The 25,678-nt window shown below is 56.2% G+C and overlaps 4 protein-coding genes across 4 annotated transcripts; 2 read left to right on the top strand and 2 right to left on the bottom strand.

Moving 5' to 3' along the window:
* Window positions 1–337: 337 nt before the first annotated feature.
* COCSUDRAFT_62512 (hypothetical protein) lies at window positions 338–14,659 on the top strand (the record flags this gene model as incomplete). Its single annotated transcript, XM_005648471.1, has 31 exons — window positions 338–409; window positions 535–750; window positions 906–1,462; window positions 1,624–1,798; window positions 2,091–2,309; window positions 2,649–2,873; window positions 3,158–3,409; window positions 3,495–3,674; window positions 3,799–3,885; window positions 3,998–4,207; window positions 4,467–4,570; window positions 4,755–4,917; window positions 5,168–5,443; window positions 5,563–5,755; window positions 5,964–6,378; window positions 6,562–6,766; window positions 6,975–7,209; window positions 7,507–7,658; window positions 7,849–8,556; window positions 8,776–8,934; window positions 9,064–9,246; window positions 9,410–10,162; window positions 10,255–10,407; window positions 10,638–10,957; window positions 11,126–12,284; window positions 12,466–12,693; window positions 12,925–13,035; window positions 13,367–13,567; window positions 13,813–14,007; window positions 14,245–14,395; window positions 14,541–14,659. The coding sequence occupies 31 exons, from the start codon at window positions 338–340 to the stop codon at window positions 14,657–14,659; spliced, it is 8,376 nt and encodes a 2,791-aa protein (XP_005648528.1).
* Window positions 14,660–15,497: 838 nt separating this feature from the next.
* COCSUDRAFT_65679 (hypothetical protein) lies at window positions 15,498–16,880 on the bottom strand (the record flags this gene model as incomplete). The annotated part of the gene is made up of 4 exons (XM_005648470.1): window positions 16,354–16,880; window positions 16,087–16,259; window positions 15,835–15,921; window positions 15,498–15,695 (listed from the first exon to the last, which is right to left on the bottom strand). The coding sequence occupies exons 1-4, from the start codon at window positions 16,577–16,579 to the stop codon at window positions 15,498–15,500; spliced, it is 684 nt and encodes a 227-aa protein (XP_005648527.1). The 5' UTR covers window positions 16,580–16,880.
* Window positions 16,881–22,001: 5,121 nt separating this feature from the next.
* COCSUDRAFT_53175 (hypothetical protein) lies at window positions 22,002–23,019 on the top strand. Its single transcript, XM_005648469.1, has 2 exons — window positions 22,002–22,088; window positions 22,359–23,019. Exons 1-2 carry the CDS (start codon window positions 22,022–22,024, stop codon window positions 22,562–22,564), a joined length of 273 nt encoding a protein of 90 aa, XP_005648526.1. The 5' UTR covers window positions 22,002–22,021; the 3' UTR covers window positions 22,565–23,019.
* COCSUDRAFT_65677 (hypothetical protein) lies at window positions 22,994–24,990 on the bottom strand. The gene is made up of 4 exons (XM_005648468.1): window positions 24,846–24,990; window positions 24,594–24,699; window positions 24,146–24,365; window positions 22,994–23,960 (listed from the first exon to the last, which is right to left on the bottom strand). The coding sequence occupies exons 1-4, from the start codon at window positions 24,902–24,904 to the stop codon at window positions 23,956–23,958; spliced, it is 390 nt and encodes a 129-aa protein (XP_005648525.1). The 5' UTR covers window positions 24,905–24,990; the 3' UTR covers window positions 22,994–23,955.
* Window positions 24,991–25,678: the final 688 nt, after the last annotated feature.

Raw genomic sequence — 25,678 nt, 5'->3', positions numbered from 1 at the left:
TCCAGAACTTTTCCTCCCATTCACCTGCGTTTTCTTCTTTTCAACGTAGCCTGGGCTCTTTTTCCACCGACCCTTTCTGAACCCCTGAAACTTCTCTAGGGTTTTATATGACTGGTCAACAACAATGCATGCGGACCTGTTCCAACTTTGCCATCCACTTCTTTCCCAATCTTGGAATGCTAGGAAAGGGTTCGATGATGGGTATACACTATCAAGACGTGTCAGTCCCTTTTTGTTGCAACAATCCTAGACTGATGGTGGAGTGGATGTTAGCGTGACCACGACAGACCCTCAAAACCTATGTGCCGAGCCCTTTGATTCTACATCAGGTGGAGCTATGAGTGAGAACGGCGGGCTGCTCACGCTCGAGCCCGAGGAATTGATTTTCCAGGATGTGCACCTTAACCAGGTGGGGCGGATGTTTACCTTCCTTGACTGGGAAAGAAGAGCTAAACCTTCAAAAATGCTGCATGAATCTTGAAAGAAATTTTGTAAACCTGACATCGTACCACAATGCTGTCAATCTGTCTGCAGGCCTACACGCAAGTGGTCACAATTACAAATAATTTGCGAGCCACGGTGGAGGCCACCGTTCGTTCTGGCAGCACAGATCGCTTTACTGTATCCCCATCGAAGATATTTCTGAAGTCAGGCCACTCCTGCCAGCTCCAAGTCACGCTCAAGGTTCTGAAATTTGTGCAAAAGAGGAAGGCAGCAGAGCAGGGTCAGCGGGATGTCTTCCACATCAAGGTACGGAGAGTGTGCTTGTATATTTTGATAGGCATATCAAACGCTCTGGATGTCCAAGAGAAGGAGCAGACGCTCGTTATTATCTGTTAAAGCTTTACATCTTGCAATATAGTGTCCCTTGTTCTACAGTGATTACTATTGTGTGTGTTGCCCAGGCTACATACTTCGATCAGAAGTTCCATGCAACGTTCTTCTTGGCCCCGGAAGAAGCTGGAATGGAGCGCATCCCCCGTCCAATTGGAGCGGCACTCAGAGATCCCACCCCACCGCGAACAGACCCAAGAGGACACTCCAGAATGCCTTCAGCCGCGCCAGCACATACTGCTGAGCGTCAGCAGAGTGCAGAGAATGCCAGTGCAGCGGAAGACATGTCTCAGATGCGTGGGTCAATCAGCGAACCCCCACAGCGGCGCAGCTCCCGCTTCTCAGCCTGGCAGATGGCAGACAGAGGCGCCGAGCAGCTATTGTCTGAGCCACACCAGGACGCAGCAGCTCACAATGCTGTCTTACACAGGTCCAGAGAGCCCACAGAGCCGCAAGGGGGGGCTGCCATGCAAGCCAAAAGCAGCTTTCATCAGCCAGCTAGCGGGATAGCCAGCCCACAAGTCCAGGGGCAAGGAGGCAGCTGGAGCCATGAGGAGGAGGAGCTGTTAGACAGGGAGGTGCAGGACGAGCTGCTGGCCACTATAGAGGAGCAGGAGCAGGCTCTCAGGTCTGCTGCAGTCCTCACTTCAATAAAACACATGACTAACCATCTAAACATTGGGCCCCTTTGCGTTTTGATGGTTTCTCACATGCTCCCCAAAAACCAGAAACGAGAGAATCGGGATGCAGGGTCACATCTCAGGCATCATTACATGGTGCTGCCAACAGGGAGAAGGATGAGATGCTGGAGTATCTGCAGTCTTGCTTGAGAGCGGCCGAGATGGAGGCAGCGCAGGCCACAGGGGCAGCCTCGCCAATGCAGGGCCTCATGCCGGAGCGCGAGAATGCAGGGGAGGCTCATCCGCAGCACAGAGAGCTGCAAGCAGCTAACGCACAGCTCGAGGTGGGGCCAACACTATGCATCTGTACGCACCAACAAAGAAGCTTGCTGCACAGCACCTCACCCAAATTCGTGCATTGGGCTCTAATCAGTCACTGAGGTTTTGGTAAAATGCGGGGAGCTAGTTGCAATTATATGGACTGAATTCAGATGTCCTTAGAATGGTACATGCAGCAAAATGCACAGTACCTGTCTGAACTGAACCAGAGAATTGGGGAATAACAGAGACGGCAGGGTGTACTGCAGTCACTCCAATTAAACCACACCACTGATATACGGCGCACGATGGTGGCAGGGGGCGAACGCGCAGCTGCGCGGGCGGGTGCAGGATCTGGCGGCGGAGCTGCAGGAAGCTAGGGAGGAGCTGGTGGCACTGGGGGGCCTGCAGGAACAGCTGGCGGCTGACGTGGAGGGTGATGTGGACGTGGATGCGCTTGTTTTGGCCGCCGTTGGGAGGGAACGCGCGGCGCAGGACGCACGCAACAGCAAGGTGCTCGAGCTGCTCAAGAGCAAGGTGAGCTTTTCCTACATACTCCATGGTAGCCCACTACCTTGCCTGTATTTTCTTTCATACTGCCAGCCCTTTTATTCTCACTTCAAATTGTGGCTGGCATTCTGCCAAGATATCCTAGCAAGCACCAGCATAGCCCACAGCATTCTTAAAAGATGTGGAAGCAAGGAGGCCAGTCGTCTGTGCCTAGAGAAGGCTAATCGTCTGTCGCTATAATGAAGTGATGGGTGACATCGTGCTCGTCCCGAAGCTGGGCCGGGAGCGATGCACCCCCCAAGTTCTTTCCAGGAGGCCGTTACACCATGGATTTTGGTCTGACAGCGCAGCGGTGGTGCATTGCAGGACCAGGTGATCGAGCGGTTTGAGGTGCGTTTTGCGGAGGCGCAGGCGGAGACGCGCCAGCTGGCGGCTGACCTGGCGGAGGCCCGGCGGCGCGCGGAGGCGGCCGAGGCGCGCGCGGCTGAACTGCTGGAGCAGCGGGCCAAAGCGCGCAGAGCGCAGGAGCGCCAGCTGACCGAGGCCGCCAACCTGCAGGCCTCGCTGCGCGCCAACACCGCCGCCCTCAAGGTGCCGGGAATATAAATTTGCGGCGGCTCCATGCGATGTTCTTTCTTTAAGCCCGAGTGATGGTATGGCTTGCAGAACAGCATGCAGGGAGCAAATAGCTACAGGGGAGCAATTTGCGCTCAGAGGGACAGGACCTGAAATCTGTTTTGCAGCATCTGTGATGTGTACATGATAAAGATGGCTTTCCAGTGCACTTTGCGTTTGGTAAGAGGGAGAGAGTGCATTTGTATCAATTCAGCTGGTCGTAGGAGCTGCTGTGCTGATAATGTTCATGCTTTTGGCAGGCTGAGTTAGAGTCATACAAGAGGGAGGCAGCGCGCAAGAGCCCGGAGCCTCGCAGGCGCGAAGTGGGCGCCTCTGGGAGCAAGGCCAAGGGCAGCAGTGACGCGAGGGAGGCTGCTCTGAAAGCTGAGCTGAATGTCACATCACAATCGCTGGCGGCCTCCAAGCAAGAGGCTGAGGCCCTCTCCGTTGGCTTGCAAAAAGCCAACGCCTTCATCGAGGTGTCTTCCCTGCCCTGCTTGTTCCTCTTCAAGGTCAGCATTGTCACAGTGAAGCGGGTCAATCATAATTTGCCTTTATACACATCAAGATGAATTTTGTTTGTATGCTGTGGTGCAGGATCTGCAAGGCCAGTTGGCAGCCCAGCAGGAAGCGGCTGCGGCCAAAGAGAAGGAGGCATCACAGCTGCAGGAGCAGATCACTGAGTTGGAAGCCATTCTTTCAGAGCCCGGCAAGGACCCAGTGCAAACGCCATCCTCCAGAGTGAAGGATCTGGAAGAGAAGGTTGCTGCGCTGGAGGTGAGAAAGGAATCCATAGTATGCCAGATTATTGACTTTTGCAGAGCAATGCCCTCATAGATGCACGTTGCTGACATGCACAGGTTTTCTGGCACAGGCATTTTGAAATGTCTGCTTGCTGCAGGCAAGCAATGGCGAGTTGGAGCAGGCTCTGGTCGCTTTGCGCTCTGAGCATGAACGCCATGCCAGGCCCCAACAGCGTGAACACGAGGTGCGTACCGCTTCTCACTTGACCTCTTCTACCAGCCTTGTTTACTGTCAAGAGTGCATGCAAGTGTGTAAGGCTCTCTGCTGGCAGGGCATGACTAGAAGCGTGTGTGCAGGGAGGTATGCCCGGCTGCAAGGCTCTGCAGCTGGCGCACTTTGACACGTCATCAGCCGGCACCATCGCGGAGCTCAGAGCTTCCAGCGCTGAGAAGAGCGCCCTGCTGGCGGCGGCCGAGGAGCGGCTTGCGCGGCTTGAGGCCCTGCACAGCATTGCGCAGGCATGCAGCACCACCCACTCTTGCACAACAACATCTGGGATAGACCACGTTGAAGAGGCAACACATTGCCCAATTCACTATCAAACAACTAACCAGCGTGTTCTGCAAGAAGTTCGTACATGCACCAGTGTTGACTTCCTCGCAGCAGTTACATCCACCCTTCATTTGTTCCTGGCCATGAAACCTTCTGTCCTCCTCCTGGTCCTCATGCTTAATGTACGCCCAGCAAAAAATACCGATGCATTGCAATCGAAAAGGGTGCTGTTTTGAGCGTCGTATGAGGGGCAGGCTGGTGGTGTGTGCGCAGGAGACGGCCATGTGTGGAGAGCAGCAGCTGGAGGAGATGAGGGCTGCCCTGGTGGGCCTGGGAGAAGTAGCCCAGCTGGGCAAGGCAGATGCACTCAGTGCCAGGTGTGACATTCCCACTGCCGCTCCTTCTAGGGACGTTCATTGACCTGCTTATTGGCAGATGTACTTTAAAAGTGTGTTTTAGTCTGGGCTTCTTGCTCGCAGGTGATTGTTTGTAGAGTATCAAGCCCTCTGCAGAAAGGCCACCACAATGCAGCCAGTCTGAGTCTGACACGCTATTGTGCAGGGCACTGGCGGCGCGGCTGAGCGCGCGTGTCAGCGAGATGGTCATGTCAGAGCAGCGCGCCACTGCGGCAGCGGAGGTTGCCGCCAAAAGGCTGGCGGAGGCACAGGATGCCCACCACACAGAGGTGGCCGCACTGCGCGAGGTGGCGCGCGCCAAGGAGAAGGTGAGTAGCGCTCAGGCAGCACCAGGGCTTGGCTGATTTTTGATGGAATCCAGAGATGTTGAGATTTGAAAGTGGCTGGGCGGTAGAAGGGGTTGTGGCAGAGTCACCAGATGACCTTGAGAGGAAATGGCGCCTGCCTTGCAGATTTTGTGAGCAACAATTTGCTTTGCATATGGCGGTCAAATTGTTGGGATACAAAGGGATTCAGCATCAGTAAGGGATGTGGCGAAAGGATGGATGTGGTGTGCAGGCGTTCAGGGATGCGCTGCAGCTGCAGAGCAGTGTCAATGGCGCTGCTGTGCCAGGAGCAGAGGAAGCTTCTGCAGCAGCTGCCATTCAGGACGCGAAGCTGGCAGATGCTGCCTGCCAGGTCAAGAGCACTGGCATTGATGCTCAGCAGTCGAGCAAGTGCGGCGGAAGCCCCACAGCAGGCACTCCTCCTACAAGTGTTGCTTCGGGAGCTGAGGAGCAGAGCCAAGCCCTGCAAGAAGCCGCGGCAGCGAAGGCTGAAGCTGCAAACCTCAAGGTTTGCCACCACCTGTGCACCCTGATCTGCATGCAACTTGATCCTTTCCGGATAGTGCTCAATCCAATAAAATGTATCAAGAGAAGTACAGTTGGACAGTACTGGTTCTCCTCATGCAGGCTGAACTGCTGGCAAAGGAAAAAGAGCTGCAGAGCGCATTCGCAGCAGCAGAGCAGGCCCTGGCAGAAGCAAATGGCAGGGCAACGAGCGCCACGAAGGATGCCGAGGAGTGGGCGAGGGAGGCCGAGGACAGACGCATGCAGCTGTCAGTCCTCATGGAGACCATGGAGACTCTGCAGACCGGATCCTTAGGTCAGCACTTTGATGTCTCCTAATTTACCATGATAGTGCATCGGTAAGGACACGCATCACATTTGTTGGAGATCGTAGTGAGACTTGATCCTCAGCATAAGAATGCACACACAGAGGTGTGGTTCTTCCCTTACCCATGGTTATAGCTCATAGCACATAGTCCACTGCTGTTAGGCACCATACAGACTCATGCACCTGTTCCTCACAGGTGACAAGGAACAGCGGATCGTCGCCTTGACGGCGAAGTTCGCGGCCGCCCGTCTGAAGGAGGCTGCGGCGGTGCGCCGCGTAGATGACCTGACCAAGGAGGCGGCAGCTCGGGAGGAAGCTGCCGCGCAGCTGCACGTCCGGCTGGAAGCCGCCGAACGCCAGCTGGTTCAGCTGCACGCTGACCTGGACGCCGCGGACCGGCACACCGCGCAGCTCACCGCAGATCTTGACGCTGCAAGCATCTGCAGGGACGCTGCAGTGCAGGATGCTGCAGCGGCACAGGCGCAGCTGCTGCTGCAGGAAGAGGTGGCGAGGGCCGCAGCGGCTGAGGCCGAGCAGCGAGTGGTCCAGTCACAGGAGGCGCTGTCTGCTGCGGAGGCAGAGCTGCTTAGGACCCGAGAGGAGGCTGACAGGTAATCTTCATGAATGCTTTCTCTACAGTGAGCACAGACAGATAATTTCTTCAAGGCCCCAGCATGATCAGGGTAGTTATCACAAAGGCCCCTCATTCTGAGAGGAAGGTCAAAACATCTAATTCTGCTTTTGGATTCAAGCAATACCTTGACTCAACACATGGTGCCTGGCCTGGCATGTAGGACTCTGCAGCATGACCGGGAGACCTTGCAAGCAGAGTCATATGCCAGATGTGCTGCGCTGGCTGAGGAGCTGCAGGCCACCAGGGCCAGCCACAGGGAGGCTGTGCAAAATGCTCAGGCGGAGCTGGCTGCCTCCCAACAGGCTGCCGCTGCCGCCCTCGCCTCCCGCCCTCTCCCTGAGGACCTCGAGAAGGCAAGTGAAGCTGTACAAATATGATACCTCAAGAAGTTTTGGTATCGTGCCCTGCTCTGTGCACCTTTTTACGCGCCATGGCCTCCTCTTAATTGGATACACCACTTTTTCAATAAAGCTGGACACATTTATCCAATGCAACGTTAAAGAGTCCACCAGTGGTGGTGTACAAGTGCTCGAGGTGGGCAGAACAGGCATGACAAGTGCAGCTGCGCTGCAGGCACTGGAGCGGGCACAGGAGAAGGAAGCTGCCGCGCAGGCAGCCGGGGCGAAGGCAACGTGCGCGCAGCAGCAGGCGGAACAGCTGGCGGCTGAGGTGGACGTGCTGAGCGCTGAGGTGGCAGAGCTCCGGGCGGATGCTGAGACCCGCGGCGCTGCTGTGGAGGGCCTGCATGCCACACTGGAACGCATCGAGCGCGCGACCGCCGAGCAGATTGGCCCTGTGCGGCGAGCAGGTCTGCATGCTGCACGTTTCTGGCTTGTGCGTTTGTTGTGACCAGTACAGAAATTACAACACTATTCTTGAACTGCCAGGTGCTCGAATATACCACAGCTTGGTGATGTCATGCAAGCTGCCAAGTACATGGTGATGATTGGCATATTTTACTGAGGCGCTTGTCACAGGTGATTAAGTGAATTTTGGCTGGATAGCAGGCTTCATTGCTAAATTTCACTTGTGGGCATTGTAGGGCAGCGCTGAGGCTATCTACAGGCATCTCTAACAGTGTCCTTATGGTAACAATTGCCAGCAGGGCAAGTGCGCTGGTCAGCTGATGGTGCCTGGGACTCCCGGGCCGGGACAGACGGCCGGCGCGCAAGCGCGGAGGACGTGTCGTTGGCGTCCCTTTCCAAGGAGCTTGTGCACGCGCGCATGTCTGAAGCAAACATGCAGCGCAAGCTCCGGGTGAGTGCGCCTTGTTTCACCATGTATCCGCCGATGGCGCCTATAGGAACACGTATTGTAGACGCTGTGCTGCATCGTGCACTAGATGTGACTAGAATGAAGAGCTACACCATGCATCAGACAGCTGAGTAAACTAACAGTATGGCAAGCACGACAAGAAAATTCTGGCATGTCATGGTTTGTCATGCAGGTGGCGGCCAGAGCAGAGGAGATGCTGCGCGAGCGCCTCTCACAGCGCGACCAGCGCATAACAGATTTGAAGTCCGCCGTGGCCGCTGCTGAGGCTGAAGCGGCTGATGCCAGACGAGGCCTCGCTTGCACTTTTGTCGCAGACAAGCCTCAGGCAGCCACTCAGACTGAAGCGCACCTTCTCACTGCCAGAAGCTTTGAATCAGAGACAGCTACAGCGGGGGAACCCACGATCTCTGCCCCCACAGCAGAGGCCCTTGCAGCGACAGCCTCTGGGGAGCCAGATGTCAGCAGCCCAGGACAGGTCGCTGAGCAGTGCACCCATGATGCGGGGAATCCCTCTTCAGCCGTTGACAGTGGGAGGCTCCCAGCAGGGATCTCAGGCAGCCTGGCTGAGACCCCCCTTCTGGCATTGCCGGCCCCAGAGGCAAGCATACACAGGGAAGCCGATCCTGCCGGAGGCCCTGCAGCCCAGGGGCCTGACTCACCTAGGGAGCGCAGCAGCCAGAGTACAGCGCTGGTGCTGCGTGAGAGCAACGACGGCGGCAGTCCGCAGCGGGGGGCGGCTGAGGCGCTCGCGGACGCGCGGCTGGAGATGGCGCGGCGGAACGCGGAGATTGCGCACCTGCAAGGCAGCCTGACTCAGCTCGTGGCCGCGCAACAGGCGCAGTTGCACCGTCCCTCCCCGGCCGTCGCCGCATGCGAGCAGGTTGGCAGCAGACGCAGTCTTAGTAAAACCTAACCAATCTGATCTGACAATTTTCACACGGTTCAAGCAATGAGGATGCTTTCATTGACTGTTGGGAATTTCTGAATTGAGTAACATTGGACTGCAGCAATGCAGTCCAATGGCATGAAATTGAGGATTCATGGAGCCGAGTGTATTGCGTTTGTGGGAGTCTTATATGGGGTGGATGTTGGCACGCAGGACATTACGGAGCTGTCGAGGCAGCTGCGCGAGCTGCAGAGGGAATGTGCGGCGGCCAGTGTGGCTGCAGCCTCTGTGCTGAACGTTCAATCAAGGCTTACCGAAGACAGCCCTCCTGCGGAGGGGCAGCTTTCCATCAGTGAACTGGTCGACCAGCTTGTGGATCTCATTCAGGCATGCACAAACACCAGTCTTGCAGAACATTGATTCTGGTGCATAACGGTTGAATCCCTTTGCTCTGAGCGATAGATTTGTGGGAGGCATCTGAGTGTGTGGTTGCAATGGCAGGAGAAGAAGGCAGCCGTGAAGAGGCTGGAGTCGGCGGCAAAGGCAGCCGCCGAGGAGCGGGCGAGAGCTGCCGCGCAGCCGCTGGAGTGCAGCCAGCGCGCAGTTGTCCGGGACCTCTCCGTCAAAGTGGCCGCCATGTCCAAGGAACTCGCGCAGATCAAGAGCGAGCGTGACGTTGCCCTGGTAAGCACCGCTCCAGCTCCTTTCACGCTATGCTATGGAGACTGAAGCCGCCCGATTTGGTGGATGCTGTACTTCTTGAAGCACCTGCAGACTTGTGGATACCACAGGAGAAGGTTTGCATTAGAGCCCGTGCTGAGATGTTCAAGCCACTGTTGTGTTGCAGGAGCGGTTGCGGACACTACGGGCATCTCTGGGCTCGTCCCGAATCCCGGGCGACACAGTCTCAGCCGAGGCAGCGGCCACGCCACTCGCCCTGCCTGCATCAACTGGTGCCGAATCTCAACACAGCACAGCCCCTGCTGTAGCGCCCGCAATTGCTGTGGAGGCGGAGTCCCTCAGCGGGTTGTGCACCATGCTGGCTCACCATCTGGACGTCCTAGAGGCATCACAGCAGCCGCTGAGCGGTGTGCTGCAGAGCTGCGATGAGGCATATGCGGAGGAGGACTCGGCAGGGGCGCTGGGTTTAGCAGTTCAGCAGGCTGTGGGGAAGGTCACGCTTGAGGCAGGAGCCATGCGATCCACGCTGCATGTGCTGTCAGCCTGCCTTCCCCAGCTCCATGCCAAGCCAGCAAGTGCCGGCAGCCAAGCTGAGCCACCGGCAAAGGAGAGCGCAGCGGTGCTGGACTCGAGAGCAGCAGGGCAGGATCCAAAGTCCAGGGAGGAGAGTACTAGCGCGGCCGCTGCTGCGGCGGCAGCGGCGGTGGCAGAGCTAAAGGCGAAGGCGCAGAAGTGGAAAATGCGCTGCCAGGAGCTGAAACGCGAAATGGCCGTCGCCGCGGCCGCGGCGGCCGCGCGCGAGGCGGCAGTCTCTGAGCGGCTGGCCGCAGCCGAGTCAGCCGCTCTGCAGCAGGCGGCCGCAGCTGCGCCCAGCAGGGGAGACCGGCCGGCGGAGGCGGGCCGCTCCATCTCTGTTCAGGTATCTCTTACACCATCAGCACTGTTCCTTGAGCTGTAATCAATGTAATTGATGTAATGCATATAGATATTCAGGTGGAGGTATCGTCGCAGGCCCGGGGGGCTCAGGCCGAAGCGCGGGCAGCCGCAGCGCGAGCAGCCGAGGCCGAAGCGCGTCTGGAGGCCGCGCAGAAACAGCTGCACACCGTGCGCGGCGGCGCCTCCGCCGCACAGAGAGCCCTGCAGGAGGAGATCCAGTCCCTCAAGGTGCCATTCTCAGCCTCTCCTCCATAGACCCACACAACAGCAATGGCCTTGCATTCCCTTACATTGCGTTTTTCAACACTCCCTATGCATTTGCTGACATCTCCTGGAAGATATTCTGTAGCTGCATGCTTGTATAGAAAGGACCAGACCATAGATACTCATTGCATCTTGCTGGACTGGAAGGTCACCAAGCAAGGCAAGAGGGCTGAAAGGGGGGCGCGTCTTCGCAGGCATGCCTGGCGCAGGAGAAGGCCGGCCGAGCGCGTATTGTCGAGTCGCTGCGGAGCACCATTGATGGCCTGCGAGCCGCCGGCGATGTCGAGGGCCGGCTCAAGGCGGAGCTCGTCAGTGCGCAGGAGCAGCTGGCATCTGTGCGCGCATCTTTGGAGGCCGCCGAAGAGCGCTCGGGCGGCCGGCGCAAAGAAGTTCAGAGCCTCCGGGAGGAGCTGGATCGCGCGCAGACCGAGCTACGCCGGCGTGGCGCTGATGCAGAGCTGCAGGAGCACGACGCGACTCTGCGCCTGTCCGACGCGCAGCAGCGCCTGGCCCTGTGAGTTCCCTGCAACAATAATATCCGTGACCTCTGGAGACGCGACAAACATGTCCTATAAGAATCATCTGTGTGTGACTCTCATTGTAATTGGGACAGTCCATGATCCTGTGTTGAGAGTTTCAATATCTGCCTTTGCCTGAGGCTTCTGCGCCTGCTTGCATGCAGGCTTGAGTCCAAATTGGTTGCAGCAGACACGCAGCAGAGTGAGGTGAAGGCCGCGATGACAGCTGCGCTGGACTCAGTAGACGGCCTGCAGCCGTCTGACAGGCTTGTGGAGGACGTGCGCAGTCTGCACAAGGCTCTGAAGGCAGCAAACGACCGCTGCCGGCTGCTGGAAAGGCAGGCGACAAGCTTGGCGGAGTCCGGCGAGGAGGACAGGGGCGCGCTGCGCTGGGAGGGCTTCGTCAGGGCACGCCGCTACAGGGAAGCCGTGCAGCAACTGCGCGAGGATCTTCGTGCAGCCATCGCAGAGAGGGAAGCTGCGGTGGAGGAGGCCGGGAGGGAGCACACACGCGCAGACGCCATGCGTGCCGAGGCGAAGGCGCAGAGCCGGCGGCTGGAAGAGGCACGGCGGGCGGCCGAGGAGGAGCGGCAGCGGAGTGCGCAGCAGCACCGGGGGGCCCTCGCCGACATGGCGGCGCGCATGGAGGCCGAGCGTGCGGCACTGCGGCAGGAGGCGGCCGCTGCGGCGGCCTCCGCGGCGGCCGCTGCCGAGGACCGCAGCCGCGCGGCGGCCGCCGCGCAGCTTCAGGACGCGCAGGCCCGCGAGCAAGCGAGCGTCCTGGCGGCGCGCGCCGATTGCGCGCGAGCCGCCCGCGAGCTCGAGTGCCTGCGGCAGCAGTTTCGGGCGTACCAGGCTGTCAAGGCGGGCGAGGTCGCCGGCCTTGAGGCGCGGCTCCGCGTTGCGCTGTCCCAGCCGCCCGCTGCCGGCCGGCCCTGGAAGGCCGCGGCGGCCGCGGACGCCGGCCGGCCGACACATGGCGGCTCCAGGCCGCAGGCGTCCTCATCCAGCACGAGGCGTGCCACTGCTCCTGCAAATGACACTAGGCCGTCGGAGGGGTTGCAGCAGGCATGTGGCGCAGCAGCGGAGGTGGCGGACGCAGTGCAGCGGGAGGCGGTGGCGGCGGCCGAGCGGGAGGCGGATCTGGAGCGGCTGCAGCGGCAGGCGGCCGAGGCGGCGGCCGCTGAGGCAAGGGAAACCGCGGAAAAGCTGCGCGAGAAGCTGCAGGCGTGCCAGCGAGAGCTGCGCTCTGTGCAGGACCGCCTAGCTGCTGCGACGGCCGAACGGCGGCAGCAGCCCGCAGCCAACTTCCTTCGGCTCCAAGTGTGTGCCCTTGCAGTATCTGCATTGAAAAGAATATCTGCTTGCTGAACTATCACTGAGAGCTCAATGAAGCATACACATGACGGCCTTGCAATGTAGACAGTACCGTATTGGGGTTTGCTGTGCCTCTAGACAGATAGCCTAGATGAGCTGACATTGAGCGGCTGTCCATATATGTCAGGGGGAGCTGGCAAACGCGCAAGAAGCGCTCAAGGCGGCGCGGTCCGAGAGCACAAGGCGGCTGCGTGAGCTGCAGTCCCTGCAGGGCGCTGCATCAGGGGCTCCTCTGGGAAACGCTGCAGCGCTGGCCACAGAGACTGCTGCGCGAGAGGCGGCCGAGGCAAAGCTGCGGGAAGTCAAGGCCGCGCTGCTGCGCAAGAAGCAGCTCGTGACCGACCTGCGCAAGCGGGTGCGGCCTGTTCTCACAAGTGAAAAGCCTGGAAAGCATGCAGTCTTCCTCCCAAAGTACTTCCAAATTTTACTCGGATGGACAGATGAGGCCATCTGGTCTGTGCCTGTGCCAAGATGATGTCATGCACACTGGTGACGGTGCTTACTTGTATACTCACAAGTGACAATGCTGACAAGCAAGCGAAACTCCTCTAGGCGTTGGTCAGAAGCTGAAGAGGGATGCGCGCAGGTTGACGAGCTGTCGGAGCAGCTGGTCAAAGCGCAGGCCCAGAACAGTGCGCAGAACCTGCAGGGCATAGAGACCAAGGCCCGCTCCGCCCAGGCCGCATGCGCTCGCAAGGTACACGGAGTACTCCTCTTGCGCCCCATTCGCTGGACAGAAATAGCTTTGTCTGGTTTCGTACATCCAAGATTTGCAGAAACACATTCGCCAATCGGTGTACACACAAGCAAGGACAGAGTCACGCCTGTCAAAATCGAAACAGTCCTTCAGAGGAGTCACAAAACTTGAGGGTCTCCATAAACAAAACTGCTGTCCATCAATTGTATCTCACACTTTGCAATGGAAATTTCTCAACGCAAATCAATGAAGGAATTTGCTCTCTATAGAGCATCGACGGATGCTGTGACCCTGGTCAGCAGTCCCTGAGTGGTGGTAGCCATGAGCGCAGGACGAAATGCTGCGGGAGCTGAGGGACCGGATGGAACACCTCATGCACGGTGCGGCCGCGCGCGCGGCCGAGGCTGACGTGGCAGATGACGGCTCCGAGCTGACGCGGTTGCGCAATGAGCTGGGGCGGCTGCGCACTGAGCTGGCACGCAAGGATGCTGAGCTGGCGCGGCTGCAGAGCGCCCAAGCCGATTTGGAGCAGGTACAATTAGTCAGGATCGAAGCTGTTAGATCCATGTTGAGCGGAAATGCGTCCAATCATTGGGCCCAGGAGCAGTCTGTGCATTTTATCTGACAATACAGCCCATGCGGTGCATCCTCTACCATTGTTTTGTGCAGAGCAGTGGATGAGCTGATGAGAAACTCAGCTGGGGATACATTTTTATCATGGATTTAATAAGTGTATTCTGAGGGAGTTGTAGCAGCAAGTGGATTGCACTCATGCAGGCCCAACAGGAGGCTGCGACTGCCGGCATAGGGGCTGACCCTGCGGGCGAAGACCAAGCAGCCAAGCGGCAGGCTGCTCTGACGGCGTGCGGCCTTGGCTTGCTACGATCCCTGGAACGCGCCCTAGACCTGTCACAGCTCTGCTCCAAAGCCATGTCAGACGCTGCCGAGCGCCTTTCCTCCAATGGCGGACAGGTGAGGGTCTCTGCCTTGATCGAGCAATACTGATAAATCTACTGGATATCTGCCTCAATTGTTTGTGCCTGCGGCGTTGAAGCCATCTCCTTATGCCCTGACAGCAAGCATGAGAGATTTGTGAGTCAGACCATGCATGTAGCATACAGCAATCCACTATCTGTAAAGAGGGGTGGCATGCCATGTACCGAAAAGGGAAGTCAGGAGTTTTCTTGTGAGCAGGGTGTGCATTGGCAGTCGGCCAATGCCGACACCATTGCAGCTCTGGTGGATCTGAGCGCCAGTGAAGTGCGGGAACTGCTGGGCGAGGAGAGAGGCTGCACCATGGCTGAGCTTGGCCAGGAAGTGGCGGCCGTGTTGTCATGCTGCGAAGCAATATTGCTCCCAGGTGCGCTAGCACGCCTGGCAAATTTGTCACAGTGCATGCAGCAGCTTACCTAGTTGCAGTGATGCATGCATGACATGCTGCTTTGAGCCAGATATATGCTGCAGCATGTGCGGGAATAAGAAGTGTGTTTCTGCTGTGTTTTCAGAGAGCAACGGTGGAGCAGAGACTCAGGCAGCTGGTGGCAACGGGAGGATGAGGAATCAGGCGGTGCAGAAAAGCCTGTGTGCTCTGTTAGATGCTGCTGAGGCTGAGATACACAGGTGAGCCTTTCGTGCATGCAGATACACCTTGTGTTGCATGCATACATTATATGCTGACATTTACTTGCTGTGCAGGGCTGGTAGCATGCTTGAGGACGCTGTCATACAGCAGCAAGAGGTGACAGCATCAGAACAAGGGACTGCAGCAGCAGCTCCAGGTCGCAAGCCAAGAAGACAGGCATCGCATGCGCTGGCAAAGCTCTCAGAGAGCCTGATTGAGGGTAGCCTGCAAGATCTTGATGAATGACACCTAAAATCCTCTTGATTGGCTGAGTTTATCTGTTCGGTTGACAACGTTGCGCTTCACATGTTTAAGTTGACAACAGCAATTTTTGGGCCTGTCACAACTAAAACTACTGTTTCCTTCAGTTTGTGGAGACTCTCAAAAGTTGACTACACTCTAGTCTGTTGAGGTTTGTTCCGTGTCTTCGGTGTTTTGAGCGTCTGACGTCTGTGACTACAGTTGACATCACAACATCCATGGAAACTTTCATGCTGCACACTAGATTGCAGCAGTTGAGATTGCTATCACCTGTTTTGTAATCTGGTCAGGAAAGTAGTAAATGCGAGGCTCTAGGCGCCTACTTTCAGAAGCCCATGATGTAAAAAATGGGGAAGAATTGTATCAATCAGCAAGAATGTTTGGAACTGTGTTTCCCTGCCCCATGTACCTCTCCCTGCTCTCAAGCATTCCTCTCTTGTTCCCAACGTTCTTGTCTTGCTATCGCATATATCTCAAGTTCCCTCTCCCATCAAACCTTCCGCAGGGCAGTCATCAGCATGTGATGATGCACAATCAGTCATTACCAATATTGTACATGTCACCCATGTATGTTCGAAATCTATGAGGGCTGCTGCTTAATGGGTGCCCCTTGCAGCTGGGGGCGCAGCCGCGGTGGTGGCGGCCGGTAAACTGTCACCTGGCAGGCAGACGCTGCTGAGGCCGCCGCAGATGCAGCAGCAGCCGCGGCCGCTGTCGCCTCCGCCACCGCATGAGCCATGCGCATCTCAGATGCACTGTTTGGCGCCAATGCTTTGGCCTGCACCAGCAGATGGTACAGTTACACCCTCGCTTGTGACTACAAGAAAGTGCATGTAAAGACTTTAATTCAAGAAAGTATGCACACAGATTTCTTCCTAGCCTGGGTAGTTCACAGGAGGCTCAGTCAACGTCCACACCTTCAGCTGCTGTATTCTGCCCTTCAGGGTGTCCCGCTCATTGAGCAGGGACTCTATGCGCGCCTCCAACTCCCCAATCCGCTCTCTCTGCACACAGCAGGTTCTTTAAAGCGCCAAACAAAGCTTCCTGCATGCGGAATGCGTAATTGACTAGAAAACAAGGTGACCAGTATCATATCCACATCTCTTTGTTGACTTTCAGAGGGGTTGTAGGAAAGCTGGAGGGATGGCAGGAAAGCTGAGGGGCTGCACCTGTTTCCGGATTCTGCCTCCCTGTATTTTTCCCACTATGAGACCTGTGGTGGCGCCCGTTGCCACGAAAGGGAGCGCAAGCTGTGCCTGAGGTGGCAATCTCCGCCAGGTGTCCCACGCTGTCCTCTTCACGGATGTTATGAAGGGGTTGAGGAAGTCCACATCCACATGCACTGCACATGAAGTACGCAGTGAGAATACTGTCAGAGAGCAACAGGCCCCGTGCTCCTACAGAATTTTGTGACTGGAACAGATTATTCCCCTCACCTGGCATCTCCATCTTTGGCATCTTCACTGTCCTCGCCTTGCCCTCCATGTCTCGCACCCATGTGGATGCATTTTTCCTCATGTTCTGGCTGGTGTTGTTCCACTGCTCTCCCCAATTTGCCCAGAAAGGAGGAGGCTTGCCGCCACCAGCAGCAGCAACTTGATTTGCTGGCATTTTTCCTGGAACGCTGGCACTATCAGGTGCACCGTTCCTCCCGTGTGGCATTTGCTAGGTCTCGTCTAATAATGGTGCAGTATCAGAGTATCAAGCTCATCTCAAATTCCCCTGGAATCCCTCCAGAACACCTACTTTCGAAACGCTTAAAGGGCATGCGGACTGTGTAGGACGTCCAAGATATCAAATTTCAGCTAAGTGGCTTGTAAGTGATCCTCCAGACTATAAGGTGTCAGATCTTCGGAGTGCTGTCATCTCGATTTAGCGCGGAGTTTTGTTTGGTGAGAAGTGGAAATAAAAGGTGTAATCTTTCTATTTCCCTTCTTTCAGGGAGAACGGTGATCTGAAGAAGTTTCCATTTGGTCAACTTCCAAGCAGTGGCTTGCACAAAGCAGATTCGGATCCCCCGCTTTGAGAAGGGGGCACCTTGCAAATGAATTCTGCAATATGCGATCGTATGGAGTATCACAGAACGAGCTCCGTCATTCGCATTGCACACCATTTTGGGTATAGAATGTGATATCAAGGTAGTTGTGTAGCATTGAGAGCGAACCTGAAACGTCTGATAACACCATGCCATCCTGACTTTCTGAGCGACTTTCACGGTCGAGCAGTTCCAGATATGTTCCAAAAAGTGCAAGACATCGGCGAGGCCTTTGCTCGCAGGGCAGCATCGGCGACTGAACTCTTGTCAGACAAGGAACTCAGAAAGTGAGTTCCCCAGGACTCCTCTTCTTTGCGCACCTGTGCTCATCAAGGACGCAATTCTTGAGTCTGAGGGTTAGAATATATCTCAGCTGTCTCTGGCCCTGTGCAGAAAGGCGTCAGACTTGGTCGCACGAAGGGCTGGGAAGCGGATCAAGAACATCCAGCATGGTGAGACACAGCTCGCACAACAGTTCGCATTGGACTGAGTCAATGATTGGACATGGCAGAAAAGTTTCAAAGTTTTCGTCGGTCTCCTCTAAGAACACTCATCCGAGCGGGATACACCCCAAGGGTCACCACCTTCGGGATGTTCTTGATGTTGATGGCAGGAGTAAGTAATTACTAATATAGAGGCGCATAATGGAATTGGGCGCATGCAGGTGTGCAGACTGGGGCGGATCAGCTTGGTCGAGTGGGAAGAGGCCTGGCAGAGGGGCCCAGGCAGATACAGGCCATCCTGGCGCGCCTACAGGCTCGCATGGAAGAACAGCGCCTTCAAGCCTCCCTGCAAGCCGAGCGAGACTCCCCTGTTGATGTGCAGGTTGGATATACTATGACCTTTACATGGCAGCGCGGTGTACATATGTGCCAGAAACAGGTCTCAAGGCGCATCAAGATATGCCATATGAAAACGTTTCTGATGTTTTGCACAGGTGGGCCATCTCCTCTGTGAGGACGCACCCCAAGAGCTGCGCTCCCGGATGTGGATGGCATTGCTGGAAGACCCCAGCCTGTGCGGCAACCTCATTGAGGAAAAGGTGGGTTTATTTTCATGACATACTACAGAATGACCCCTACCTGGACATTCTCTTACGGCAAGTGCAGTCCTGTCCGTCCTCGATTCTGTAAGAATGAACCAAGCCAATTGAAGAACCTGAGATGCAGCTTTATTTTGGCAGGCACTGGAGGAGGACAGGGGTGGGCACGGCAGCCAGCGCTCGATGCGAAGCACATCCTTCACCAGCGGAGGCGGGGAGGTCAGCCCGCGGGCCGTCACCCCGGCCGGCAGCGCAGCGCGCGTCGGCTCCGCCACGCTCAGCCACCGAACCTCCAGGTCCGGCGAGGATGACTCATCTGCCGTGCCCGACGTGGCCAGCACGGCGAGCGGGCCGGGGCATAACCCCCCGGCGGGTATGAGCGCAGCAGAGGAAAGGCCTCCTCACCGAAGGGGCGGCCGCTCGGTGGCTGCCGCATCCGAGGCCGGCTCGGTGGATGCTGCATCGATCGCGACTGAGCGCGGCAGCGAGGCGGTGCTCGGCGATGTTGAGGACGGTGCTGCATCTGCGGCAGGGCTGCGGCTAGAGCCCATGCCTGAGAGGGACGGAGATGCTGCGGAGCCGGACGCCGGCGCAAGGACGAGCGCAGAAGGAGACATCGAACTAGTTGCACGGCAAGCTGCTGGGAGCAGCAGGGACGCAGGAGCCGACAAGAAGAGCAGTCCTTCTAAGCAGGAGCACAACAGCAATGTGCGTGCAGCATCGCACCCCAGCCAAGCGGCCACGTCCTCGGATGCCGGCAGCTCGGAAGCTTGGAGGCATGCTGACTGTGTCGAGGACCCGCTCAGGGGTGCAGGAGCTGAATCTGCCTCAAACGGCAGCGCGGCGGCTGCAGAGCCTGGGTTCTCCGGGAAGCAGGTAAGGGTGGACAGGACATCTGAGGCAGGCAGTGCAGATGGGCAGGATCATGCAGAGCTTTGCACGCCGACACATGGCGACATTGGACACCTGCCAGTCGCTCGGACCACGCCTGACAGAGCGCTGTCTCAGCACTCAGACCGCGGCCACATGACAGCCACCTCCAGCCAGGTCTGTGGCTCTCGCAGCACTCCCCTCATTGCTAATCGCCTGCCTCGAGGGGACAATCGTTCTTCAGGATTATGATGCCGCTCCTATAAGTGTCATCATGCATATTGCTAGACTAGGATATGGTAATGCTTACTGACCAAGGGATTGGCGCCCTGATAATATCAACGTCGGCCAGGGGAGTTTTATGCATGGTGCTTTTTTGCGGCAGGACGGCGAAGGTGCAGAAGCGCAGCTGGAGCAGTGGGAGATGGTGGTGGGCGCAAGCCGCCTGTACGACTGGCATGAGAGCCGTCTGCGCTCGCCCGCGCAGGTCGCCCTGCAGCGCACGCTCTCCTCCGAATCCCAGCCCCCCGACACCCTCCGCTCCAGTAAGCGCTCCACCCCACACCCTCACCTTTGATCCGAGATCCATGTATGCCCTGTTCGCAACTTCCTGTTCATACTGCTTCAGCGGCCAAACTGTGGTCTTGTCTCCCAAACAATTCATGCATGGCAGCTGATCCGCTGCCAATGGCTGCACTGCAAGCACTGCACTTCCCACAAAACATGCAGCGTTGCGCGCATGAGCCGGTCCCCCAGATTCAGGCAACTTTTGGGGTGATGGAAAGGATAAGCAACCATCATGATGTAATCCTCTGGCCTTCAGTACTCAGACGACGTCTAGGTAGGGCACCCTATGACAGCATGCATTGCAGGGATGTGCTGAAGGGAAGCCTGACTCGGGCAAAGGTACGAATGTTTTAGTGAAAGTGTGCAACACGGCAGGGATAATGGCGGCGGTGTGGAATGTGACGTGGCCGATAAGCACGGAGTACGCGGAGGACGGGCGGTACAACACCCTGCTGCAGATCAGCATAGGGCAGGAGGAGGTGGACGAGGTCATCACGCGCGACATCCACCGCACCTTCCCAGAGCACCCCCAGTTTGGCTTCGCGCAGGGGCAGCAGGCGCTCTTCCGCGTCCTCAAGGCCTACTCCCTGCACGACCTCGAGGCATGTGCCTTCTCCATCTCTGCTGCTCATGAAACTAATATGAAACGATGCTCATATGCATCGCTTGCGTGTTGCCACCGTAACAGCTCCAAGGGAGGTGGGGGTGGTGCATTCCAAGAGCTCCCACCGCTTTTTGGAGCTCTTTAGGTGGCAACATGTCACTGCAGTTTACATAAAGACTTGTGCCGTACCATGTTTTTTTCTCAAGAACTGACGCCGTGATGATGTGAGCGGGCTCTGAAAGGGTGGTGTGTTTGAGATGTGCATTGTTGTATCACCAGGGGATGCCGTATGAGCATTGCATACTGAGAAATGCCCCGTGAAGTGGCTAGCACATTTTGGGAGGGAGGCTGGCAGCGGGTGCTTATGGGACATTTGCTGTGCTGTCAATGGCTGTCACAGGTGGCCGCAAGCTCCTTGCCCTTCTGAGCAACTGTAACAAGGAGTAGCAACTGTAACTGCTGATGGGACCATGTGCTCTGCTGCAGGTGTCGTACTGCCAGGGGATGGCGTTTGTGGCGGGTGTGGTGCTGATGTACCTGCCGGAGGAGCCGGCCTTCCTGGTGCTGGGGCGGCTGATGGGCCCCGGCGGCTGCGACCTGCGATCCCTCTTCCTGCCGGGGCTGGAGGGCCTCAAGCAGCTGTTGCGCACCTTCGAGTGGCTCATGGCCCGCCTCATGCCCCGCCTCAAGGCTCACCTCGAGGTGCGCCCCCGTCACACCCTCCAACATAATTGAGGGTCTGCGCTGGTACACTAAATGACCATCGCTCATCGCTTGCAGCATGCCAGATATTGACGTCACATTCCAGAGGAATGCATATTCTAGATGTGTCGGATACTACATGTGCCATTGAAAATCTTGTATATATTAAGTCTGCTCTTGTGGTGCTGTACTGCTGTACGAAGTGGTTCAGTGGCGCGCATGTGAGGACCCCGGCCATCCATTGGCTCATGGCTGGCATTTGGTGATCTCATGGGCTGATGCGTGCAGGAGTACATGGCACTGCCGGTGCTGTACGCGTCGCAGTGGTTCCTGACCTGCTTCTCGTGCCCCTTCCCGGCCAAGTTTGCCTGCCGCGTGATCGACGTGATGCTGCAGGAGCAGCGGTCGCACGTGCTGCTGCGCATCGCGCTGGCCATCGTGGCCGAGTGCGAGGCCGACCTCCTGGAAATGGATGACTTTGAGGACATCATCACCTTCCTCAAGGTGCTGCCCCTTTACCCACTCATTTCATGCACGAGGAATGATGGCAATGAAAGAAGCCGCGCCTTATATTGCCCTTGATGCACGGGAAGGAGAGCCCAACATGCATGCATGCGCATGCATGCCTTGAGGGTGCCTGGGCCTTCACTAAGAGAGCATGTGCATTTGGGTCTGGGTTCCAGCGTGGGCCGAGCTATGCTCTCAAGATGCATCGGGCCTTTTCTTTGTGCTGCAGCAGAACCTGTCTTTGACCGTGGGACGATTTTTAATGCTGCTTCCAGTCAGCATAGGGGTCCGCAGGGTCGGCATAGGACCTGACATGCGGAGCTGTCTGTGTCGTGGGCAGGTGGAGCCCGTGAAGTGGCCGGCGGAGCGCATGCGCAAGGTTCTGAACAACGCCATCCTGACCGGCCTCGTGGCAGACGAGATGATCACCGCCGCCGAGCAGGCGCTCACAGACGGCTTCGAGGGCAGCCTCTCCAGGTGCGCTGCTACACCTCAACTGCTTTCCACCTCTACATCGTATTCCGATGTCAGGACTGCACATGGGTACATCATTATCGTGACAGCTTACCTGATCTCATGCTGCCACATGCCTTAAATAGTTGCCGTTATAGACCTTTTTGGCAGGGCACGTCTGAAAGACTGGCGTGTGCTCTTCGTGGTGTTGTAAGTGCCTTAAAGTGGTATAAAACAGCATGTGGGACGTGCTTGATCAGGCGGACGTCTGTGGCGCCGGACCCACTAGCAGCGGCTGAAGCGGTGGTGGCCGCGCGGCATTGCATGAGCGAGGCCGCCGCGCGCTCCTCCGGCATGCCCCCCACTGCCGAAGAAGCGCGCACCGACACAGGTGCGCCCCACTGATACCATGATTGGCTCTGTGTCAAAGCCTCTCTAGCTGCAGCAATGGCAACCAGCAAAGCCTACGCATATCTTGTAAATTACTGTACTGTGATCCTTTGGGAGCAATCGTGCTGAGAACTGTCATGTGCCTTGGATTACATGAAAAGGCTGCTATTTGATGTGCAGAGTGGACAGAGGCAGATCCTGCACCTCGAAATTGGAAATTGCGTGAGCTTTGAGCCTCAACAAATTCTGAGGTTATTTGCGTGGCATGCAGGCGCAGAGGGTGTGGATGAGACAGTAGAGCTGCTGGAGAGGCGGAGTCGGGAAGTGGGTGGGAACCCTGCAGACAGGGCAACAATGCTGGACCCCGATTACATGGCCATGGTCCTGGCAATGGACACGCTGTGGGCGGCCGGTGAGTCTGCGGTCACAGGGCTGTCACAAGGAGAGGACTGCTCTGCTCCAGAATTCTCTTCTTGAGCGCGCCGTAGGACTTATTATATTGTAATTGTGTGCCATCAGAATCTGCTGCCTTTTCAAGTGTGAAGCACCAGAATCCACTGCTCTATCAGACGTGAAGAAATGATAGGACATTCTCTGGGAGCTTTTCTTTGACTCACTTGCGCATAGGGAAGGTCAATATCATGTGGTGCTTCTGTTTTTGCCGTCCCTCAAGGGACGGCATATCCTGATGAAATGTCCTGGAGTCTACAACGGCAATTGGGCCTTAAAGCAAGGCGGGACCGTAGGCCAGATGTGTATCTTGGTCAGCTGTGCTATCTTCGTTCAGGTCATGCTTGTCAGCTGAAATAGTGATCGAGTGTATCGCGATATGTATCATGGCTTTTGCTGATGTAGGAGATTTGCGATTTTCGGTTGAAAGGCTTTCAAGCCAAACTGCTCTGCATCAAACCCTGCTTGTAATTACAATAGAGAATATGACCAAGCTGTATTCACCCTGCGAATCTCTTTGTAGATTCCCCTTGCATTGCAATTTCACAAATGCCAGGCCCTTTCTGACTGACGCACACGAGGCTCACTGCAATTCAAGTGATATCCGAAGCTGTCAATTCTCACACCCTTGATGTCAGGACATCACCAATGCGAGACCACCCTCACGCAAGAGGAGCATGCTTTTATGACTTAAGACTCGCTCAAGCAATTGAGCTACACCCAAGAACTTGTGGCCTGTACCTTAACTTCATGCCAGGCTGCAAGTTCCTGACATGAGAGCTTGCAAGATAGTCCAAATCCAATCACAAACGGTCCTTTTATGACCCTGAATTCAGTACACAGAATAGGCAAACACGTTGCAGACATAGGCTATGTCACATAGCTCTCCTAGCGAGCTGTACCTCAGGACAGCTCTAAAACATCGGCATCAGGACTCCAAATCAAGGTTTGACATCCTTCAAGAATCTCTGGACTCTTGTGACACCAGTGGAGGCTGTGTAACATAAATAGCCACGGCCAGTCCAGCGACAGATCATAAGTGTACACCTACCTACACTTGCTTCCCAAACGACACAGACTCACACCAAATGCATGAAGGCACTACGAAGCCTCTCGCACTGCAAAAGATAAAAAAGATGAGGCATGCATCTAGATGGAGGTCATGCATTGAAGAAAAGGACCTATCGCAAACCACACATGGGGTCACCAGGTCACCTTGTCTCTAAATCCCACATGCAGGGAAGAATGAAATTCCTACAGACACTTACAAAAAGGAGCGCCTACTGCGCACAAGCTGCTGGGATTTGCTGTGTCCACCCAGCAGAGAAGCTTAGCCTTTTTTGCAGCTAACTCCACCTCATCAGGCAAGGGTGCCGTCATGGAAAATGCTGCTCCCAGGCAAGGAAGTGCAGGGGCAATCAGCCTGCAAGGTGCAGCAAAAGTCTGTCAGAACAGGGCTTCTCCATTACACCAAGAGCTCAAATACAAGCGACCAAATTAACACTAACGGCTCACAAGCCTTAGAATATGCACCAGTGCACGCACAAACACACTGCCAGCACTGATCAGGACTCAGCCAGCACCACAATTATGCTGTTCGGACCGCACCTGCAGGGACAGCATGTCCGTTCGCTTTGATGCCGTTGGCTACATCGCTGGTCTTCTTCTTGCCCTCGTTGACTGCCTCGCTGGTCTTCTTCTTGCCCTCGTTCTTCGCAGTCTTTGCTGTCTTCAGCCCGTTGTTCTTAAACTTCTCCACGCTGCCTTTCACAGACTCCACGGCGCTCTCAGCCTCCTTCCTTGCCTCAAGGGCAATGCTCTTTGATCTCTGCGGGACAAATGGGCACTATTGGGCCGCCGTCATAGCACAGCCTCTTGCGTTCATCCCTGGCGTGAATTTCTAGGGCTCGATGGTTGAAAGCGCTTGCGTTGCACAGACCCCCAAAAACGCTACCAGGATGAAATGAATGGACCGTAGAACAATCGCATAGCACCAATCATCCACGGCTCCTAAGCCGGGCGGCCCTCAAATTCTTGATGCGATCACGGTTGGCACCTTGACCAGGTTGTGGAATGTCTTGGGCACCTCCTCCGGCACGAGTCCAGCCAATGCGTGGCCTAGACCGAGAGCAATACCGAACGCAGCCCCAAAGCACGCATACCTGCACGCAGAAAGTTTTCACATCACAACGGACTTTGCTCAATCTATCTCAATGCTGACCACTTGTGATTGGGGAGAATTATCTCACTTCTTTCAATACAATTAACAACAAAGTAAAGCAGCAAGGTATCGCGATTGAAAGCTTACCCAATGGGCAGCACTTTCTGCTGCACGTACTCCATCGTCCTCTGCGCGTACTCCATCATCAGCAGAAATCTGTGGCCGGGACAATGAGAAGGAGTACAATCTCTTAGTTAAAATGTTGAAGAGGGCCAGCTGTTCGTGATCCTGTATGTTTCTGCCAGCGACCATGCAGGACGCCCTGGCTACACAATAGGGTTGAGGGAATACTCCAGGGGAGCTGACCCTGGGACCCTGGGACAAAGGCTGCCTGGATTTTAAAGAGGAATTCCTGTAGATCTCACCCCATTTCCAGTGCAGCACAGAGTCTCTGGGTCATTCTTGAGCAGAGCCTGCAAATTTAGGTGCATTGGAATCATGCTGTCACCGGCTAGCCTGAAATTATTACCATCAGATCTCCAGCACGTGCACCAAATGCATGTGGCACTTGCCACTGTGGCATGCATGCCGGAAGATGATGCCTGGCCAATATGCGCTGTATGGCACAGTGCCCAGTATCAAACCTACGCATGGACCAAGCCAGGTACAGGACGATAGAACAGGCATATTAGCTAGGATGGTAAAATCAACAGCCTTTTGATGGCCCGTCAACAGGAATTCAGTCCAGAGGCGTTCATTTTGACGTGCTCCCCTCACGTTGCTCTGTTCCTATTCCTCCGCTGCTCCTGCGCCTTTGATCGCGGCCCTACACCTCTCGGATCCTTCGTGTTGCTCACCATTACCTTCCTTGCCCATTGCGCCTATCATTGATGCTGAGCATGATATCGTTGATCACAATAGCAGCCAACTTACAAAGTGCAGCACAAAGTTGCAACCATCGATTTGTTCCGTACGTCCCG

Source organism: Coccomyxa subellipsoidea (genome assembly GCF_000258705.1).
Source record: "Coccomyxa subellipsoidea C-169, whole genome shotgun sequence".
NCBI classification, from domain to species: Eukaryota; Viridiplantae; Chlorophyta; class Trebouxiophyceae; family Coccomyxaceae; genus Coccomyxa; species Coccomyxa subellipsoidea.
This window is presented reverse-complemented; position numbering and strand designations above follow the sequence as displayed.

Coding starts and splice junctions, on each gene's coding strand:
- COCSUDRAFT_53175 (XM_005648469.1), top strand. CDS start 22,022: ATGAGCGAGGCCGCCGCGCGCTCCTCCGGCATGCCCCCCACTGCCGAA. Junction 22,089..22,358: donor AGAAGCGCGCACCGACACAG/GTGCGCCCCACT, acceptor CGTGGCATGCAG/GCGCAGAGGGTGTGGATGAG.
- COCSUDRAFT_65677 (XM_005648468.1), bottom strand. CDS start 24,904: ATGATGGAGTACGCGCAGAGGACGATGGAGTACGTGCAGCAGAAAGTG. Junction 24,700..24,845: donor CAGAAAGTGCTGCCCATTGG/GTAAGCTTTCAA, acceptor TTCTGCGTGCAG/GTATGCGTGCTTTGGGGCTG. Junction 24,366..24,593: donor CATTCCACAACCTGGTCAAG/GTGCCAACCGTG, acceptor TTTGTCCCGCAG/AGATCAAAGAGCATTGCCCT.